The 22,412-nt window shown below is 41.3% G+C and overlaps 1 protein-coding gene across 1 annotated transcript in view; it reads right to left on the bottom strand.

Annotated features, from left to right (window-relative positions):
- col27a1a (collagen, type XXVII, alpha 1a) overlaps positions 1-22,412 on the bottom strand; it is a 65,808-nt gene that overhangs the window by 17,823 nt on the left and 25,573 nt on the right. The window contains exons 8-26 of the mRNA XM_004549767.3: positions 19,756-19,800; positions 17,641-17,694; positions 17,130-17,174; positions 16,017-16,070; positions 15,247-15,291; positions 12,130-12,183; positions 9,994-10,038; positions 7,404-7,457; positions 7,145-7,189; positions 6,215-6,268; positions 5,785-5,838; positions 4,113-4,166; positions 3,974-4,027; positions 3,315-3,368; positions 3,112-3,156; positions 1,216-1,269; positions 1,053-1,097; positions 915-968; positions 767-820 (exon numbers count right to left, since the gene is read on the bottom strand). Of these exons, the coding sequence (XP_004549824.3) occupies positions 767-820; positions 915-968; positions 1,053-1,097; positions 1,216-1,269; positions 3,112-3,156; positions 3,315-3,368; positions 3,974-4,027; positions 4,113-4,166; positions 5,785-5,838; positions 6,215-6,268; positions 7,145-7,189; positions 7,404-7,457; positions 9,994-10,038; positions 12,130-12,183; positions 15,247-15,291; positions 16,017-16,070; positions 17,130-17,174; positions 17,641-17,694; positions 19,756-19,800 (963 nt within the window). The remainder of the gene's footprint in view (positions 1-766; positions 821-914; positions 969-1,052; positions 1,098-1,215; positions 1,270-3,111; positions 3,157-3,314; positions 3,369-3,973; positions 4,028-4,112; positions 4,167-5,784; positions 5,839-6,214; positions 6,269-7,144; positions 7,190-7,403; positions 7,458-9,993; positions 10,039-12,129; positions 12,184-15,246; positions 15,292-16,016; positions 16,071-17,129; positions 17,175-17,640; positions 17,695-19,755; positions 19,801-22,412) is intronic.

The raw sequence follows: 22,412 nt of genomic DNA, 5'->3' as shown, positions 1-22,412 counted from the left end.
GGACTACAATCACTGACAATGAATAAACCGGCCATTTCCCCAGTGACTGTCTCACTCCACTGTCATTATAAAGAAAGGCTACTGTAATAACGTTTAAACTCTGCAAAATCCTACATTGGTTCAGACTGGATTCCTTTGGTGGGCCTGTTCTGGCCTGCGGTCTGTATGTTTGACACCCCTGGGGTAAAAGAAAGTGTACAACACTGAGGGAATTACTCAGAGGTCCTGCAGACGGTAGAGAAATTATCAAGCGATGTCTGAAAAAAAAAAACAATATCCTCTTTCTATTTTTGTGTTTTCTTTTGAAAAATTTCCAGCAGGACTGTCAGCACTTTTCTGACCATTAATACCATCACAGAGGTAAAATATCACAACGGATTCACTGGAATTATTTCCACCTTTGTTTGAATGAATATTACAAGCTCTGTTCCCCAGTTAAAGCCCTCTTGTCAATTGCCAAACCACTGCTTAGAATACAGGGTTTAAAGCTGCCTGAACTGTGACGACTGAGCTGTGCTTTGAGGAAAAAAAACCAACATATTCTGTCATATTCTTGTGGTACATGTGTGCTTAATCCCTCACAGCACTATATTCCCATGGGAATAACAGACACAGTTTAATCTAAAATGACCATTTCTTAGGATTTTTAACAAAGACAAGATACCTTCTTTGGAAATGTAATCTTGAGGTCACGTTTTAACAGACTCAAACGTCATTCTTTCTCAGTGTGAAAGCCCTCCACACTCTAGCTGTCATTCTGTCTTACCGTTGGTCCCTTTTCTCCAGGTGGTCCAGGAAGGCCCATCTCCCCTCGATCTCCCTAAAATTGCACAAGTCCAGTGTTTTCTTTTCAACGTGATCTTGTAAAGACTATTGAAATAAATTCATGGGAAAAAACCCCCGCAAATTATTACCTTCTCTCCTGCCAGTCCCGCCTCTCCCACAGGTCCAATGAAGCCCACCAAGCCCTGAAACATGTTGAATGGATGAATTAATAGATGTTTGAATTAATGAATTGGTAAAAAGCAGCCAAGCCGCCAAGGGTTTCTTACTCTCTCTCCCATGGGTCCAACTTTTCCAGTGATGCCGGCCTCTCCCTGCAGAGAGAAATATGCAATTACTTAAAAGATTAGAATAATGAATTTAATGTTCTTCAATGTATTTTGCCAAAAAAGCAATAAAAAAAAAACATAAATAAAAGTGGGTTTTTTTCACCTTAACTCCCTCTGTACCGAGTATCCCAGGGAATCCTTGCCTGCCCATTCTACCCTGAAAGATTTTAGCACAGGATGATGAATAATGAGGGATGCACTTGCCAGTGAACGCATCATTAATGTTAATCCCAGATTCTCAGCAAGGATAAAAGATCTTTTTCCTGTGAGATGACAGCTTGAGGAGAGAAGCGGGAAACGGTCGGTTCACCGTGCACGTACATATGCAGTGCGGTTTACAGGTATTGCTGACAGTACATTTTGGCGAGCTGTAAAAAAAGTGATAGAATGACTAATGCTCCTCTTGCGCAGACAGTCATTCCTGGGGTTAAGGTGGGTGAAGGTAAGGACGTTTTGGAGGGGGGGGGGGGGGGGACTTTTTTACTGGTAGTACCACCTTCAGGTCAGGAATGCCTGAGCCATAGTTCTTGATTGAGTGACTCAACGGTACCAAAGTTTTACTGAGGTTTGCTCAGCTGCTTATACAACGCAGTGCTGGATAAGGCTCTAAGATACAAAGGGTGAAGGCAGATTCTTGCAGTTAATTAGAGATTTCCAAGAATTCTTCTTATCATCTTTTTTAGATTAGAGGAAGATCATTCATTGTGCAGAGAGAGAGAGACAAATGAAGAGCAAATGAGAAGATGAGGGAGAGGATAAAAAAGAGAGAGGCTAATGCAGCGATACAGAGTGTCAGTCTGTGCTGAAGCTGAAAGACAGCTAGCTGATGAGGTGGAGGAGTAGGAGGACCTGCGGCACCTGGCCAGAGATCAATCACAACTCCCGGAGGAGTCGTACGGCGCTTCCCCTCGGAAGGAGCACAAAAAGGAGGTTAGAGTCTGATGCAGGCGAGTGGGTGGGAGGAGGGTGAGTGTGGAGGGAGTTAGGCTGAAAGAAAGTGCAGATGAGTGGAAGAAAGGATGGGATGACAATTACTTAGGTAGCATCTGAGTTTGTTTTGCTGTGAAGTGTAAGCTTGACCAAATATTTATTCTGAAAATAATTTTTTAAAATTTCAGTCATTTCAAAAATATTTTAATAGTCACAATCACAAATCTTATGCTTCTGCAGTGGCCCATTACTGTCTTCAAGCATTTTATGACACCTATAAATCGTTCCACCTATAAACATGGTGATTGCAATTATTGCCCCCTAGTGGCCATGATCAAGAATTGCATGCACCATGAGTAAAATCTCCTGAGGCTACAGGAGGCTGTGTAAGACACAGAACACAAGACTTCTGACTTGTCCAAAGCAAGAAAAACCCACAAAGAGAGCCTACTTTATCACCGTTCATATGCTCTCTAACTGTGGCACAGCGAATGTTGCGCATGCATAAAGCTAAAGCTGTGAAGTTAAAATACGTACGATGGAGCTGGCTGAGAATTAAAAGGAGTAACACATGATTTAAAGCAAGCCACATATTGATCTTGTATAGCTCTTTCTGTCTTTGTGGTTAGGTTACTGTCTACTCTGTAGTAAAAGTTTAACCCTGGGGTGCAAACACCACGCTAATTTAAACAGTAAGTATTAATTTAGTTGATTGTCACGCTTGGGGACAAATTTAGCCTCACATTGCAATGCTTTTCACAGTCTAAGTGATAGCTCTGTCCCTTCCCCTCCCTCTATCTTTGGTGAGGAGCTTACCACAGATAGAAATAGGATGCTTCTGCATGGGATACAATTTAGACAAACATGCTAAATTATACGATACAACTACAGAAACAGGCAATTATAGCCCTTGTTTTTCACTGATCAAACATGCGCACATTGTGTTGTTCTAACTTACGATACTCTGGTGGAAAGTAATGAGCCTTGTTTTATGGCCTACATGAGACCTGACTATCTTTCTCTCGTATCCTCTATTTTCATAGGAGCAGGTGTTTAACCAATAACTCACCTCGAGTCCTGTTAGGCCCGGTGGTCCAATAGGGCCCTCGTCTCCCTGGAAACAGATGATATTGATCTTAGCATGGCTTATGTTTAGGGACATTAAGTGTTTCTTAGCAAAAAATAAATAAAAAATCCTTGTGCCATAAATCTTTGAATGCCTGTCAGGCACAGTGGGGTCATTCTTATGTGGGTGGCGTCTGAGAGTCTTACCTCCAAGCCAGGGATCCCTCGTGGGCCTGGTAAACCTCTAGCCCCTGGTTTTCCCTTGATGGGTAAAAGACAGTAAAACAATTGTAAAAGTAATTGTAGCATTTACATATGTGTTTTGAGCCACAGTAGCAGCACTGTTATGGGGAAAATGATACGGGTCTGTTAGTTAGATTGGATGGACAGCCATAAAAATTTGAGACAGACAACAATGGGCCCCAGAGGATGAATCCTCATGACTCCGGTGTTATCGGACAGTTCCTTGGCCTGTATTTGTATAGCACCACCAGTAGGCAACGGGTGAAGTGTCTTGCCCAAGGACACAACGACCGAGACTGAACCGGCAACCTTCCGATTACAAGGCGAACTGCCAACTCTTGAGCCACCATCTACTGAAACTTTCTCCAGATGATGTTTAGTTTATGATCAAGTATAAGCAAAAGTAATGCTCAAAACTAAAATAAGGCAGTGGTATTACACCTACTTATATAAATATAAAAACATTATCATCATGTGAATATTAGGGGGCTGGCGTTATAATTTAGCTCAAGAGCCACTGTATCTCTCCCAGTGTTGCTGTGGAGCACTAGCCAAGTTCTGTCCCTGTTTTGAATCATGAGTTAGTTTAGGGACTGCTTAGCTTAGATCATGATTTTACTAACCTTTGGTCCTTCAAGGCCGTTCTCTCCTGGTGGTCCCATGTCACCAGGAAAACCCTATCAAGATTAAAAAGGGCATCGATTATTATTCTGTCTGTGAAATACAGACATCAAATGCAACAACAAAGGAGTAAATACAAACCTCAGGGCCCGGAGGTCCGGGGGTACCATCGGGACCTTTCTCTCCTGGCTTTCCCTGTAAAACAGAAAGACTTGAAACAGTTGGATGTGATAAGAAATAAAAACTCATGCTGAAAATGAGATGAGAGGATCAGTGACATTTGCAAATGTCTGTGCATTTGGGACAGCCAGCAGCTGAGTCCTGTACTACGAAGCAGGATTTGGGCTTATCCATGTAACTTCAGTGTTACCACTTGTTTGTCTGTTTTATGAATGTGGTTCACTTATTAATGGGGTGCATTGGCAAGGCAAAAGACCTAACTTTTTCTGGAGCAGGTTATGTTTGAAATGAGCTCAACAGGTACGAAAGCACTGCTCACTGATCAATCAAGTCTCAGCAAGTTGTCCACGTCCTGAACCAGCAATGCTGACCATCACACTACCACCACCATGTTTGATTGTTGGTATGGTGTTATTTATGAAATGCTGTGTTAGTTTTACACCAGATGTAACGGGACTCAAAGCTTCCAAAAAATTCAAAGTTGGTCTCGTCAGTCCACAGAATATTTTCTCAAAAGTCTTGCGGCTCATCAAGGTGTTTTATGGCAAATGTGAGACGAGTCTTTGTGTGTCTTTTTGGTCAGCAGTGGTTTCCTCCTCTCTTTTACAGATGCCATTTTTGCCTAGTCGCTTTCTTATTTTCTAATCATGACCTCTGACCTTAATTGAGGCAAATGAGGCCTAAATGAGGCCTAAATGAGTCGTTGATGTGTTCTTGAAGTAATTTTGATCGGCCGGTCACTCCTGGGAAGCTTCACCACTGTTTCAAGTTGTGAATAATGGCACTCACCGTGGTTTACTGGAACCCTTTTCCACTTGACTTTGTTTCTCAGATGTTTCTTTACATCGTGGCATGATGTGCTGCTTTTTAAGATCTACTTAACTTTGTCAGACAGGTTCTGTTTAAGTGATTTCTTGATTCAGCAAGTCTGGCATAATCAGTCCTGGGTGTGGTTAGTAAAGCTGGACTTAACTTCCTGAGAGACTGAAATGCTACTTTCAGCTGCTCCATTATTCACAAGGGATTGCTACAGTGGGTAGCTCCACATGTTTGATTTGGCAGATTTCTTTTACATCTGATGCAACCCTATAAAGGTTTGTGCCTCCTTCTAGGATCAGACTAGGGGTCTCTCACTTGTTAGGCAACTATAGAAACCACTACACTATAGAGCCACTTGACCTGATATAATGCTGGTGACAGTTTCCTGGCAAAGAGCAGCGACTTCCTGGACACTCTAATGGATGCTTGTAAACCTCATGGATAGGAAATTGTTGCATCAGGCCAAGAAATAGTCCTGGACATAACAGGCTATAAAAATAGTTATGTTTACTGTTGATTAACAAAAACCCTACTTTAAACATTAAAGATTACATAATGTGCAGGTTTTGGACCTTTTGACACTGCTGAGCTTGCAGTTTTCAGCTTTCTGCTAAGTTAACTGGTATGTCTGAGTTTTGTTTTCTGGCCAAACTGTTAGCACAAAGGCTATTAAGGAAATAGCTTAAGGACCAATGAAGGCAAAAACAAACAAACAAACAAAAACTAAACTATTGCTTATCTAATTGCTTATCCACATTTTAACAGTTAAATGTATTCCTGGTTTTCATGAATACATTCCCAGACAAGAACTAACCTGTGGTCCCGGTTTCCCACGGATGCCTGGTAAACCTGGGGCCCCCTGGACACCCTGTCCAATACAAACAAAAGTTAAAAACTCAGAGAGACAGTCAGACAGGATCAGAAGCTTAATTTATTTTCTAGCAAAGCAGACATTCGACATGCATGACTCTCTGTTCAAGATTGTGCTATCTCTTGAGGCCACTCTGCTCTGTGATGGATTTGAATTTTGCTTACACACAGAGACAAATGTGGAGGGTGAACACATTAATTTCCTTAAGCTGAACAGCAGACATCTGGAAAAGTCATTTTGCAAAGACAAAGGCTGTGTAACACGAGTGTACTGCAGGTAGCGTTCCGTACGGTGGCTGAGGAGGTCAGAAAGCAGTGAGATAGAGAGCGTGTGCATGTGAGGCGTGCACAACTGTGTTGCAAAGGTGATGTACCTTGTCTCCTTTGAATCCAATCTCCCCTTGCTCTCCAGGAATCCCAATTTCACCCTGACAGAGAGAGAGGAGGAGACGAACACGCATACATAGGTGGATGGATGAGGTATGGACAGAAAAAAAGAAAAAAAAAAAGGAAACCATTAGGGGGGAATGAAATGTTCCACTTTTCCAAATACAAGCTTTTATTTTTTTTTTTTAAACAGACAATACTAATTAGCAGTTTACACTTTATGAATATCCACACACAGCGAGTGTTATTTACTGGATTAGCCAACTATTCCATGTGGTGTCAGTATGTATTATGAAAGGCATTGCTGCAGTTTGCCACACCACATGTTTTGCAGGCCGTTCCAGCACAAAACAAATGAGTAATAATGAGTAACTGCAGTAATTACAAATGCAAAGTGAGAAGTGTCCAATAAACCAAATTTCAAACATGAGGCCTCTGATGAAGGTCTTTCAGTCACTTTCAGATTTGACTATTTGTGCTTTACCATCATTAAGGTATTGTGCACTGTTCTGGTTTTAGTAGAGGCAGCCAGATTTTACTGCTGTCCTTAAAAGGCCTTCTAGTTGAACCTCCTTAAATCATCAGTGCTGAGTGGTCTCTTCATGCTGCTGTTTGTTTTAAATTTCAAGGACAATGTCTGTCTACTTTTCTTTCATTTTCTTCAATAGCTTGGCTGGCTGCTTTAAATTAAAATGCTTCCATAATAGATTTCACAAAAATATGCATATGGAAACCTCATCTACACCAATAGAAACAATCCTCAGAGGTTTATATAAGTTAATTTGCAGGTGACACCTAATGAGCATGCTGTTTAAGGCCTAAACTCTGGACAGAAATATCTACGGTAGGATGCAAAAGACTACATATCCATCACATGCTGCTTAAACACAGGTCAATAACAGGAATATTCAGATCACCTTATCACCTTTCAGTCCTGGTTCTCCTGGATTTCCAGGCACCCCCTGGAAAAAGCACCAACAAACTGGTTGAAAGGCACCTCAAAAGCCAAATTCGATCAAAAGTACATCTTTACGGCACATAACTGGTAACTAATCCAAATTCAAAAGCTTAAAATAGGCCTTCTTAAAAATCTCTTGTTTTATTGCATATACAATAACTGATAAAAATAAGACAGTGAAGGCAACAGTTTCTATCTCTATGTGTGTGAGAGATTACCTTCAGTCCATTAGGTCCTGGCGGGCCAATCTGTCCCACAGGTCCCATGTCTCCCTAATGCAAGAAGATGGGATAAACAAGAAACACATTAATAAATAGTGATATCACACGCATAACGAACAAAGATGTGGCCCAGGCCCCATTCATTAATGTAAAAAACACATATACAATAAGAGCGCTCTTTGGGATTGATTAAGAATAAATTCACTGTCTTGCTTCCAGCCTCGCTATCACATCACACACAACATAAAACAATGGATGATAATATATGACTGACACCGGGAAGAATGAATAGATGTTGTGGTCAGAAGCCAAGATTGTGCATCAAGATTGTGCATCACTAAGCCAAGTAGCCTTGGCTTAGTGTTTCAAACATTAGCCCCAGTGAATAATCGACAGAGGATGTTATCAAATATAAGCTGCAAAATTGCACCTCGGAGCAACTCACTTAATTTGGTATTGTGAGTTAAAAGGCAACCTTCCCCCCAAACTTCTAATCTAATGGAATCTAATACCTGATAATTAAGTCATATCCTGCTGGACTGATCTGTCTCTAAAACAACAAGATCTGCTCTATAGTTTCAGTGCTCTAGTCTCACACTTAAATGTTAATTTCAACGGCATATTTCCTGCTCACAAATAGCTAGAAATGCATGAAGAAACACATTAATCTTACTTTCAATGAATTCTTGTCTATTATTACTCTACCTGAACTCTCACTTGACACTTAGCTGCTCTCTTAAAACAGCAGATTCACTTCTGTATAGACTTTTGTTCCCCACAAATGAACTCTGAAACTGAATTTTGCACATTCGAAAGACACAGATTTGCAGTTTTGGGGTATTCAAGTATTCAAACCCAATGGTCACTAAGAGCAAGGTCCTTATGTATTTTTGTGTGTCTCTGTGTGTGTTTTTGGAGGATGCTGCTGCAATGAGAAATACTTGCCTCCGCTCTGTGCACACATTGAAATCCATCTGTCTAATGCATCTATAACCTGGATTTTGCATTTTAACAACTATAAGACCTTACAAAGGAATCGTATCATTTTTATTTCCCAAGCATAACATCGGATTCTGATTCTGATTCTGATTCATTTGTAGCCTCAAAACTTCAGTTATGCATGATACAATGAGATGCCAAAAGGTTGCCCAGTAACCAGCTAGCAAAAGGCTAAAAAGGCCTGTTTTTGTATTTATGCACATATGAAACCCTATAAAAACATGTCTTGATGCATGCTCAATCATCCAGGTAAGTAAATCGCAAAAGACTGATTCTGTTAATAGCGTTTTGATCATTCAGTGGGCTAGTTTCAGTTTTTGCTCAAATGTACTCTTTATAAGGTTGGGGAAACCTGCAGTAAGCTGAGACTGAAGAAGTCACTTGGATGAGTGACGAAACGTTTCTCCTACTGAAAACGCTACGTCCAGATGGGACTTATTGAAAAAACATCCTATTGCACACCAAACAGCACAGACATGTCAAACAGCATTGTAGCATGCACTTGTACTAATAGTGAAAATGCATCATAAACAGTCAGCGTATTGCAAATAAAACACAGAGATGGTGAGATGTGATTACATGTGATGTGAGATGTGATTTCAGCTAATGGAGAAGACTGATAATGAACTCCAGTGATTCCTAGCATAATCTTAGACTCGGAAACATCATACTGGTGAAAAACTGCCACAGATGAGGCTTCATGACATCAAAGTAGGTCTTGTTTGTATTTCAGAATGGCAGTCTTTAACACAATGAAATTTGGTTCATTTTTCAACTGTTAAATATAAGCAAAAATAAGAAAAGAGAAACTATCTATTTTGAGTGTATTTCTAAGTGAGAGTCGTTGTCTAGACATTTTCTCTACTTCAGTAGTTGCCAGCCTTCACCCAAAGCTTCTCAGCTTTGGAGTCCCCAAAGAAGAGTGACTGTATATTTTTATCTTTGTAGTGGCGCTCCGTCCCGCTGCTACGTACTGTACATTATGCTGACGGATAAGACGGATAAAGAGGACACAAAGCTCAGACTAGGGCTGTAATCAGAGTCCTTCAATTACAGGCCTACTACCACCACCGGTGGCCTAGAATAGGTCGGGAGGAGTGGCAGCAATGGGTGAAGACGGGACGCAACAAGAGAAACCAGGGAGACATTATAATCATACACAATTATGCGGCTGTCGGGCTGGGCAAGCATGGAGGGCAAGGTGATGGGTGGGCGGGGGGCAGCTCTGTTCTAAAAATAGTTATTAAAAGGGCGCTTCAAGAGGAGGACAAGATGCACTGTTAAGGTCTGTGTGATTGATAAACTGCACACGAGTGCCTTGTTCTTCATGTGAGAAAATAGCAGATATAAACTGCACAATTCAGGCTTTGCACTCACTGTGAAAAAAGCCCTGGCGTCTAAGAACCATCCACATTCACCTAATATCTATATTAAATATATGAATTAGATCCCCACCAAACTGGCAGGCGACATAAATGCAAGCTAATAAAGTTTTCTCCTTTTTCCCCCAGTTTTGCAGGTATATTCAGTTTCATTTAAACATTTGCAGCCGAGATTGTGCACAGAAAACACACAAACTACAACTCACAATAAGTCCAGGAACTCCGTTTGGACCGGGGGCTCCCATGTTACCCTAGTTGGAGAGGAGGAGAGAGAGAGTTAGTGAGATGAAGCGAGAGGGAAAAGGAGCAAGTTTCATGGGTTATTGGCCCTTTTTTAAAACAAACATGCTCAGAAGAGTGGCTCAGTGTTCTTCGCAGCTTATGAGAGGGGGCTGTGTGCATGAATATGTGAGGGGTCTCAGGTAAAAGGGATGTGAGACCATCGTCCCACTGTGGCTTTTTCAAATATGCAGGTTCTACCTCAAAAAAAGAAAGAAAAGAAAGAAAGACAAGAGGACAGAGACTGTATCCTAATTAAGGCCATTAACAGGTTTTACTTTAACCCAGTGAAATATCCAGGAGTTAGTACAGTATACTCATTCAGTGTTAAAGAAAATCTATGTCAGTCATTTTCGACTTTTATTCATAGACAGCATAAAGGTTTAGTGAAAGAAAGTAGTTTCTTTCACTAAACTTTGGAAACGTGAAGCCAATGCAAAAGAGACCTGCTTTCTTTTTAATGGCCAGCAGGGGGCGACTCCACTGGTTGCAAAAAGTCTTCCAGTTGTGTAGAAGTCTATGGGAAAAGAAACCTTGGCTCCCTTGTTCTGTGACCTCAGTAAACACTTTCCTGATGACTTAATGGTGGTTATATTGAAAACACAAAGTTTAATTTGTAACTTATGGAAAATTATAAAGTATGTGCACTGGATAACCTCATTAGCTAATGACAAGTTTCCTATTGCTCATGATGCCCAGTTTTAAAGCACCAACATGGCAACAGCAAAACTGGTGGCATCAAAAGGCAACAACATTAAGCAGTAGGTGATGTCATTGTTTAAATGGTATTTTCTTTTATTTACCACCATCATGAAGTTGACTGTTTTAGCCATGGCCATGGTCATTTTTCTTCAAAGGATTACTTATTTGGTGACTTATGACACCATCACCAACACCATCATCACAGCAAATCTGATGACTTCCCAATAGGCCTCATAGGAGGTTGATGGTACATCCATCTACAGGACATTTCTCCACTGCAGCTACCCACAAACAAATAACAAACTATACATCTACTGATGATAGCTTTCCCTCTGCATTTGAAATTACTGATAGCTCAATGCCCCCCAGAAGCACAGCCTTGTTGAGTCGGACTTTTCCAGTAAGCATCTAAGATTAAATAAGTATATTCTGCTTTTTTCCCCAAACATTTTAAGCTTCATCAAGATTTGAAGACAATCTGCTTGCTTTGCAGGAGTAAAATGCATTAAACATGTCATCACAAGTAAAGACAACAAAGAGTGGAGAAGGAAAAAGCAAAGTATATATAAATATATTTTCATATATTCCATAAGCTTACTGATTATTTCATAATAACATTTGATAAATCTAATGCGTAATCCACTTTGGAAGATGGGTCTTTTTCTCAGGAAGAGAATAAACAGCCCAAAAAAGGATTTATTAGCAGTTCAGCTGCCTGCTCTAAAAGCCTGACTCATTGGAAAAGTCAGAAATGGATAGGTGAAGTGTTTTCTAGAACATAAACCTTAACTTCACTTTTATTATGCGTAGTTCAGTGTGCATCAAGTGTAACTTTTTATGTTTTTGTTCTAGAGTTTTCACTGACGGGCTTATGAAGTCCCAAATTTGTAGGAATATCAAAAATAGTGGAAATGCTACGGTCCAATTATTTGTCTTCCATATGGACGGAGTTACACAGACTGGGTTTTGCTGGTCCGTCATTAATGAATGGGGGGAGTCATCAAAATGGCATCCTGTTACATCATTTACTATTCTTGGATATCGCCTTCTCATGGCTGTGAAGCTATACGTGTGTTGGGACGCAGTTTACAGCGGCGAATAGGAAAAGCTACATTTAATACAGCTTTTTTCCTTTTTCTTTTTCTTTTTTGGAAAATATGTGCCAAGGAAAATGATCTACAGCAGCTGGAGGCATGACACGAAATGAAATGCAATAGCGATGCTTGTCGAGAACAACTTCAAACAAAACCCAAACACGGAGGCAAACTGCTGGACCAACTGAGGATTTAGCCACAAGCACTGTGAAAATGTTACAGTAAACATCAGGTGTGTGTGTGTGGGTAAGTAAGCGTGTGACATACTGGCTCTCCATCTGGCCCAGGTGGTCCTCTCTCCCCAAAGTCACCAGGAAACCCCTGAAAACAGAGAGAGGAACTTTAATGTTGGCGACATACAGCAACTCAAACATAGGTATTCATAAATGTATGTCCTGTTGCTTTTAGTTCAGCTCAGAGACAACTGATTTTTGGGCAACTTGGGGGAAACGCGCAGATGTGAACACAGCATTCAAATTGATTTGGTGAGCAGCTCCTTATAGACACATCCAGAATTTATGGAGGGACACAACTATTCATTATAGGAGTGGTTCTGGCCATGTGATGCCCACTGTAATCTGCCCCCCACCCCCCCACCCCCAAATCCACTGATTCACTAACTGAAGGAACCTGTCATAGCCTGAGCAGGAAGTTTTCAGTTGCTTCTTTATTGGCCAAATGACACATTGAGATAAGCAATGAGAGAGAACCAAAGCAGCACATTTAAGGAAGCAAAAACAAACCAAGAAGCTGAAAGATGGTACAAAGCTCTTCAGAGATAATGATCACTGGAGATGGATGATCGTTCTCTGGAGCGTCATCTCAAGTCTTGTGATCTACTGCTGTAATAAGCATATTTAGTTACAGTCACTTTAGTGCACACAAGGCAATTGTATTTGCATTGATTGTGCAAATACTGATGCAAATAAAAAAAGTGCATTGTAGTTGGGGGAAATATGCCAATGTGAATGGCCTTAACCACGGAGTCAAGTGAACAGAGCACACTTTCACAAATACTGCTGACTGCTGCACAGCCAAGAGTGCTGCTACTGTAATAGTGCAGCAATTATAACAGTTTCACAGAGTCAAATATAGCATTAAATATAAAGTAATTTGAAATATGCGCAAAATAAGAGTATAATGGCTCCATTAAAAGCATTAAATCTATCAGCTGTAGGCTGTGTGTAGCCAACTGTTCTACTGTTCTACCGTAAGCCAAGTAATTACCCTGTCCATTTAGCAGTAACAGGGAAGCTAATCAGAGCTTTGCTAACAGTTGGTGGTTTAGCGCAGAGAAACCACATCTGCATAAAGCAGTAGAGCCAAGGCATTTTAAACCAAACCATTCAGAAAGACTCATAATGGCTAGGTTCTGCTATTCTGGCCTCAATGCATTGCTTCAAAATGCCAATTACTGTTACCTCCTGAAAATGTCAGTTATTTCTGCAAGAGTGGAGATGATTTAGATATACTGCATTTAAATCTCTGTCTATACTTAGAAGCAAATTGTGCTGACTAAACGCAACTCCTTTGCAGGTTGTTTCTTGAAAACGAAATGCCATTTCAACCTCACTTTTAGACAATAATAAATCCCTTTGACGGAGGCTTTCTGAATGTTTCTCCTGAAACTTTGCATCAGGTCAATGAGGCGATCCTAACAGCACTAACTGCTGTAATTGCACATTGTTTCTGTAGCAGGTGGAGTACCATGCTACCTAAAAATGAAGAAGAAGAAGAAAGTAGGGTCATTGTGCAACAGAAGCCTGCTTTATAGTACGATAAAATTGTGAGCGCTGGGGGAACACACATCTACGAAGGATGACAGTGACCCAAAAGATGAATCATATAGCTGTCGCCGCTGCTGTACGAGCTGAGGACAAATGTGGGAAACGTGGATTTGCCAAGTACTTAAAAAGCCTTTGAGGAGAGTCATGTGAGCCTTTAGTGTATTTCTGCTTTCACATTATGTCAGACCACCCTTTTCATCAGCCTCAACCTTAAAAAGGATCAAACAACAGCAGCACTTACTGCAAGATACTGAACTGATATAAAAGAACTGCAACAGATGAGCCTGATAAAGACAACCACCACCAACAGACAAAGACAGCCAAACAGAAAAAAAAAGTTATGTAGAAATGTTGGCAATGCACTTTGGAAACTTTTTAAGCTTTCCATGGTTTTAGATATATTCGCTCTTGACTCATTGGTAGATGGCAAACTGTGCGTGTGTGCGCTTTCTCGACAGAGTACAAGTGCTCTGGTGATGGCCATTAAAATGTCTGGCTCGTGTTCTTGTGGTTCTTCTGTTCCATCAGGGAGCAGAGGGATGATCTCTGAGGGATCATCTCATTAAGCGTCCATGCTTTCCATTTTCCATGCAAAAGCACTGAAACCAGATGACAGTGATTATGATAGGTGTGTGTCTTTCAGTTGCTTTTGCAGGCCAGAAATGTGCTTAATTTCTAAATTTACTTCAGTACATTTAATGCTGTCTTTTAAGGATGTTATGCATAAGAAATGTACGGATATTGGTACTAAACAGACCAAAATAATGATATTTTTATATCCCTGTGCCGTTTTCATGGCTGTAAAACTTCTCTTATAATGCAGGCCTCTTTAAGTGAGGAGAACACCCACGCATACAAACTCCAAAAAAAATCTAACGCAATCAAATCAAATGCAAAAGGCCCCACAAACTTCTGAAGCGCTAAATTTGTATCTGCAGCTGCTTCTTAAACAATTGCCTAATAACAGAATAAGCATCTACTTCTAAAAGCCTCACAATAGTGGACACTCGCTTGCGTGTGTTTAGACGTTTTGGCCAATAAATGCCTTATTTACTGAAAAGCCAATAAGCAACAGCTGCAGAATGATCTCAGCAGTGTGTGTCGGGGGTTACACACTCTTTCTAAAACACTCTGTCAAACTGACTTTGAACACTATATCTGACACACACAACAGAATCAGCGGCTTCCTTCCAAATGGCTTGGCTCCATGCTGGGGGGGACCGAAAGTCCATTACTCCAACAAAAGCCTTTTTCTTGTTACATCCAAGACCCCGACATGCGGCTGGTGGGACTCCACTCTATTCAGGCTGCAGTTAACCCTTCCAACAGCCATGGAAATACTTAGCCGATTGAAAGAATGACGCAAATGCAGACCTTATAAATTTTCATATGTGTTGGATTCTTTGCAGAAAAAGTTTCGATCTGACCCAAATACAGGGAATTTTTCTTTTTTTTCCAAACTTGTCTCTGAACTTTAAGGTTCTAAAAGCTATAATCAGCATCCATAACAAAGCAAACATTCAAAATGAGCACATCCAGCACAATTCATCACATTTTTGAAAGATTATCTGCAAAGTATGTTGAGACAAAACTTTACCGGCCTACCCATCTTGCCCCTCTTCCCTGGTTCGCCGGGTATACCCTGAAAATCCAAACAAGATAGAGAGAGCAGAAGTAGAAAAGAAAGCAGAACAGAAAGGGTGAAAAGAAGACGAAAGACAGAGTCAGACATTATGTAAGAAGCCATATCAAAATCAAAACATAGCACTTTTGGGTAGAACTGATTCAAGCCCAAAACACACTATTAAAAAGCCATAGCCGTAAGCCTGTCTCCTCTCCTGCTTCAGCAGATGTGAACAGCAGCTGACTGCAGCCTAGCCTATATTTCTAACCTATTATGAGAGATCTAGGCTTCCATTGTGCACATATGTCTATTAAATGAGAAAAAGAGTCTGCTGGAAGAAGAGAGCTATGCATAGTCTCTGCTTTATGTGTATCTTTCTGGCTACAGATGGTACAAGTTGTGATTACAGCCTATCCTGTGCTGATGCAACCTTCTGGACCGTGTCATAAGTAGGCAAATGGCTGTACAGAAGTAAGAGGCCTTAGTGAGTTCAGGCAGTTCAAAGGCCTTAAAAGAGCGGCTTTTATTATGAGTCATCAACACTCCCACACAGCTTTATACAGCAGCATCTCGGACAGCTGGGGACTGCTTCTCGTGTTATAACAACAAGACAGCTGAATGTACAAAATGCTGAAGAAGAAATGCTGTCCTTTCACAGGCCCTTTAGCTGGATTCGGCTGGTCTGTGTACATTTTCTGAGTTACCGATTGCTTGAGAGAAATATACATTTGAAAAGGACTCACTCTTTCGCCATCAGGACCGGGCAGGCCAAAAAGGCCTGGGATTCCAATGAAACCCTGAAGGAGAGAAGAGGAGACAGGAGGAATATGGATGAGTATTTGGATAGTATAAAAGCAGTAGGAAAAAAAACCCTAATGGCTCTGGGGCTGGTTTTCAGTGGATGATGGTCCACCACGGACTGGGTTGGCTTGCATGAAGAACCAAGCCATGAGGCAAGTGTATATGCCCATGGACTGCATGGTGCTGGCTTCCACGATGTAGTCCAAGGGCACATACCCTCACGCCAGGGATCTCTGAAGATAGCCAGGACATCACACTGGGCTGTCAGTATGGTGGAGACACACACAGACGACAACAAGCAGAAACACCACAGTTGAACGCTGGAGGAACAGTTCAGGTGCTAGTTAGAAGCAAGGCGTCAGATGAGTTTACACAATACGTAGTGGTCAGCAAGGGAAAGAGAGCAGAAAACAGAGAAAGGTAGTGCAGTGAGCAAAAGGGGGACTAGAAGGCCTCCTTAAGACAGCAGGGCCTCAAACTGAGCTTAAACAGGAAATTCCAGCCAGTGGGGGCAGGGGAAGGCTTCGGAGCAGCCAAGGGAAACTGATAAAGAACCTTTATTGAAATGCAACATAAAAATCAGTTTGTGTCACCCGCGTCTGTTTTTTTGTTTGTGTGCCTAAAGGGTGTTGGTTTGCATGAGGAGGCTTATCAACAGCCAGTCTTTGAATAAGAGTCTGTATACAGTAACACAATGTTTGTATTACAAGGCTCCTAAGTTTAGCACGCTATTAACAGTGAGTTGAGTGTGTGTTTATTTATGTGTGCGGTGTTGGATGCTGGTGCAACTGCTGCCATGCATGCTTTCATACATACTAGCATTTGGCTGGTGTTGCATTCAAGTAAGTGCTCATCCAACAACAGCTTTCTAGCACAAAATGCTAATGCTTGTGAGCAGGCCCTTAATTTAGCAACTTCTTTGTGCATTTTTTTTTAAATAAATGTCATGAGACGAGTAAGCATATTCAGTGATCCTGTCAAAACATCAATACTGGTCATTTAGACAGATCTAAGCTTGAGCAGCACATTTGTAGAGCAGAAAGTTGACTCCTTACCCGAACGCCTTTAGGCCCCATCGGTCCTATAGGCCCAGGTAAACCCTGAAAATCAAAAAGAGGAATTTAATTTAGCAGCCCTGCACTTGAAGCTGTGCCTGAAGTACTTCATTTGGGTTATACCAAAGTCTACAGGTTTAACTTTAGAATGGAATATTTTAAAAAGCAATGCAACAGAGATACATCCTAATATTATAATTGGTAAGGTTTATTATAAAAATAACAGAAACCTCCCCAATGGGGAAAGGTGACAGGACACAATAATAAATACTCCTGTACAAAAATACACTGCCATACATTTCTGTATAGCAGCTATGGCTTAAATACTGAAGTGGATCTCTATGTTAATTTCTGAGGCATTTATTTTTCATTTTCTTCTGTTTAGTATTTACCCAAATATGTTTTTTTCCTCCAGGCCATCTGCTTAGCATAACCTAATCCCTCTTGGCCCTCTGCCCTTACTACGGCCCTGACTACAACTGTACCAGTCACAGGAGAGGATTTACTGCACCTGCCTGCCAGGATAACCTTTGGCACCTGGGCTCCCGACTGGACCTTGCTCACCCTGCGGGGAAGAGAGAAAGAGAGAGACAAATAAGAAGGTGGAGGGGAGGGAGAGAGCGGTAGGGTGGGCAATCAAAATTGCAGCAACACAAACACACACAAGCAGGCCATTCATAGCAGTGAATGGTTTCAGTGAGGTAGACAACGCAGATGGGATGAAATACAGTGATTGATAAGTATAATAACTATATGTCTCCAATATGTTCTTTTTATTAATTAAATTTAATGTCATTTATTTATTTATTTATTTATACATATAGCGTCAAATCAAAACAGAAATCACTTCAAGCTGTTTTATGTTCAACGGTAAAGACCCTAAAGTAGTACAGAGAAAACGCTAACAATCAGCTGCCCCCCATGAGCAAACAGTTGGTGGCAGTAGGAAGGAAAAACTCCCTTTTAACAGGAAAAAACCTTCGGCTGCGTTTTTTTTTTTTTTTAGAATTGTTTTGATTTAAAAGATCATATTTTATTATTATGTTAAAATGGCAAGGAAATAAACACTCTAGAAAAGTATATGCACCTCAAATTGGTACTTAAGTAGAGTACTTGTGTAGATGAACTTGGTGACATTCCACCCCACTGAATTGTTCCCACTGATTACCATGAAAAGCTTCTTTTTTTTTCTTTCACTCCTCACTTTTCAGATGTGTTCCAGACCATAGACCCTAATTAGCAGTTTGGTTTGCATGCATGTACTGTATATGTCACTGTCAGAAGGCATAAGACATGTGCACAGAAGCAGGTTGTGTTTAAAATTTGCAGAGGACAAGCGTTTGTGTCTTACTTTCCTTGCCATTCCCTCTCTCGGATAAATGTGTATGATGCTGCCAGTTAAAACACGCCATGAATTTGGCTTTGTGACATTTGGGCCTTTAACTGACCAGCTGTAGGTTTAGGCTCTGAATACAGCCTGTGGTGCATTACAGTAACACAGTGTCATCAAGACACTGTGTTACTGCACACAACAGTATGGTGATTTACACTGTGATCGTCATCAAAAGGAACCAGCTATGTGGGAAACAGGGGGGCGCTTGAGGATGAATCGAGTGGGAGGGCATATTAGTAAAAAGTACCTTCTCTACAATGACTAGAGCAGGAACTCCCCAAACTGATGACGTCATCCTGAGCACGGCTGTGACAGTGAGGAGAAATTTCCACTTCTCTTTTCATGACTAAGATCTTTCTTTAATGCAAACAGTAGCATGACCTTGCCTAATTGGAAATAACTTTGGACGCAAGGCTGGATGCTCCATGCTTAAAAATAGTGTTGGGCTGGACTAAACAGCCAGAGTCATGTCTTCCGTCACTTAGCAGTGAATAAAAGACTTCATTGAATGGATTCCCACAGATTAAGGAAAGTCAAACAGATAAATGACCTGGGAAATATGACAAAGAATAAAGGCCTGCTAGAAAATAGCATAGCATGTCATAGTGTGACATGCTGTAAGACAGTGTCACGGTTGAACGACAAGCCCGGAGCAGAATAGACACACACAAAGGGAAACTTTCTCCAGGACTGCGGAGTAGCAGCCACTGAGTGTGTCACTGTTGGCCTACTTGGCTTGTCCCTGTTTCTTTTCCCTCTATTTTTTCCTCTCTTTGGCATCACGTTCTGATATCATGGAGTGCATCGCTTTAACACAGTGCTTTGGCCAGATGTCTGTCCTCACCAGTGCTTTATAACAGGCTAATCTAATCTGGCTGCCCAGCTGGCATCCTCGGTGCGCGCACACATACACACAGAGTGAAAGGTTGAACACCTGGAGTGAATGACGACTGAGTTTCAATTTTGAAGAATGAAGCGAGAGCAAGGGTTTAGACTTGAGTGAGGTGGACGTGAATGACATACGTGGACACTAATGAAGGCATGGCATTGCAGATAATGTGATGTGCATGAGGTAGAGAGAAGTGCCTAAAAGAAAAGAGTTCATCTGGGGAGATTTAAGGTTAAAGAAGCAAAATATATAATGAGAATATACAAGATATAGAAATGAACATGGGTTTTTCTCTGAGGGTGGCTGTTGCAGAAGTAAAAAAGAACACCTGTGAAAATACTTACAGGGTCTCCAGGGAGTCCGGGTTGGCCAGGGAAACCTTTCTGTCCCTAAAGAAACCAAAATATCACATGATAAGTGAGTATAAAATAATAACAGAAAAAAAAGAGGTGGGAAAGTCTGAAATGATTCACAGTTGAGGAAAAAGCCTGACAAACACAGGAGCATGTGTGGGAATGACAGGTGGAGTGAAGTGGTAACGCGAACAGCACCAACAGACAAATTTGGTGCCATATGCGGTGAGGTATCAATCTGCCCTTCTGTTAATGGATCAGACTTTCCACTGGCTGTGTTCGCAGGGTCTTCAGAAGACTATTGCCAAAATCATGACATGTTGAGGATATAAATGCCTTCCTGTTTAAGTCAGATAGCAAGGCCCTCCCCCTGCAGCAGGCCAGACTGCAACACAGAAGACAGCCTGACATAGTGCTTTCCTGCAGTTTTTGCTGACTCCAGCACCACAGACCCCCGACAAAGACTGGAGGAAAAAGAAAAAAAACTAAATCAAAGGTAGGAAGACATGCCTTCCCAGACCACAGTTTGATAGAGTGAGGGAGCAAGAGAGAGAGAGAGATTTAAAAAAAAGGAAAGAGAGGGGAAAAAAACAAAGTAAAAACAGACGGCCGAAGAAAGGAAAGACTCCTGTTGTCCCGTTTTCCTAAACCACAGCTTCAGCGTTCCAAGCCAAGGCTCCCAGAGTTCCTGTAAACTATCCATTGCTCTGTCAACTGACTGCAGCAGGAGAAGAGGACGCAGCATCCCTCTACTCATTACGTTACACGATCGCTCTCGTCGGTCCACTACGCAGCAGCACTTTAAACTGCCGTTCCCAGCATTTTAAACACCACCTCCTGCGCTTTAATAGTTCCAGCAACTGTGTCAGCAAAGAGTTGTTTTCTAGTAAACCTTTTGTAATTGTCATTGCAGATCTATGTTTTTTTTAAAAGTCTGCTTTCATCTGTGTCTAACACACATATAAGCCCTGTGTTGTGTTGGAAAACGTCATCAAAAGACCACTAGGAGGAGATGCCTTTGGCTGAGAGGAAAATACATGAGTAACACAAATAAACAAGTAGAGATGTTAGCAGGTGCTGACAGACACAGTGACACAAGCTTGAATTTTTGTGGGTTTTCTTATTTTGCAAAAGTATTATCACTAAAGAGAACAGATGGACTCAGAGACACATGCTGCACATGTCTGAAAACTTCCCAATTATAAAGTGCAATATTATGACGGTGGTCAGCTGGTAAACATTTGTGTTTTTCTGATGATTACCTACATGTGTCCAAATATATGGTCTGTTTATACTGAGACACAACCACTGGCTTTTAATTACTACTTAAAATAAATTTCTGTTTTCTATGCACTTCTTCGCTAACATATATTCTCTGAAGAAGCGGTGACCTAAACCCTCTCTCAAGCTTGGAAACACATATACAGGTTCACAAATGTGTGCACATTCGCACAGATGGGCACATGCACAATCACACACGAAGATACATGCACCTTATGCACAATATACCCTCCATCTTATTACATGGCTTACTTGTAGTACAAACATGTGTAGTGGCTTATGTTCCCATGGTGTACTGTGAGGTCCACTAACCACAAACACACACATGCACAGATGCCGTGGTTCCTGTGTATTAACCATAGCCTCTCAACCTCAGCTAGACCATCTTAGATCCTTATCTCACTCATTATGAGCTTGCTAATGAGAGTGGCCATTCCCGCCAGGCTGCCGGTGTTTACAATGCCACTTGTTTAACAAGCATGTGTGTTCAATCAGATAAACCCACCAAAATGCTTTTCATTTACAGCAGCCTCCCGGTAGCACTCTATAAGCACAAACCCTCCACCCAGCTAAGTCTAGGAGTGCCCCGGGGGAACGCTAAGCGCATTTTGGCAGAGAGAAAATAAAAGACACATCGTGTCTGCTGATGACATGTCATTCCTTTGACTTGCTGTACCCACATTGTGGGTGTTCAAATGAGTGCCAACCTCACGTGTGCTTAACAACTGTACTCCACAAACAATGCGTATCTGACTGAACTGTGCAGCACCCTGGTAGCAGAAATATACGACTCTCCTTATTAATCTCTGCTTTCATCTCTTCAAACCCTACAGAATGGAGCCACATGATTGCTCGGCGTAATCGTCTGGCTCCATGTATACATTGAATGTACAGGAGAACATAAACGCTCCACGCAGGGACAGACAAAAAACAAACAACTGTGCGAAGGAACTGGACAATTTGGCTGAAATTTAGCCAGTGGAAAAAGATTCCTCATCTCATCCCTGTCTGCACAGCAATTTCAGCACAATGTTTCCTTGCATGCAGTATCACTGTTACTGCTACCAGAGAACAGAGAAGTGATTTGTTGTAAAACACGCAAAGAAAATGATGGTTGATTTGAATTCTCTCATAATTATGATGATGATGAGCATGTGGAGCATTTGTTAGTTTGAACAGTGAGCAGGAGCTTAATGGAGAGAGTTTGGTTTGGAACGGGACTCCAGGCAGATTAATGTCATACAACAAACTGCCATGCACAAATAAAGGAAACGAGGATGATTAATACACTGTCTGGAACTGGGAGTGAAATACAGTATATGATTCTACCTTTTAATTATAGGCTACTTCTCCTTTTGGAATTCATT

This window comes from Maylandia zebra, linkage group LG7 (genome assembly GCF_041146795.1).
Source record: "Maylandia zebra isolate NMK-2024a linkage group LG7, Mzebra_GT3a, whole genome shotgun sequence".
NCBI lineage: Eukaryota > Metazoa > Chordata > Actinopteri > Cichliformes > Cichlidae > Maylandia > Maylandia zebra.
The sequence above is the reverse complement of the archived record's forward strand: the minus strand, read 5'-3'. Positions and strand labels throughout refer to the sequence as shown.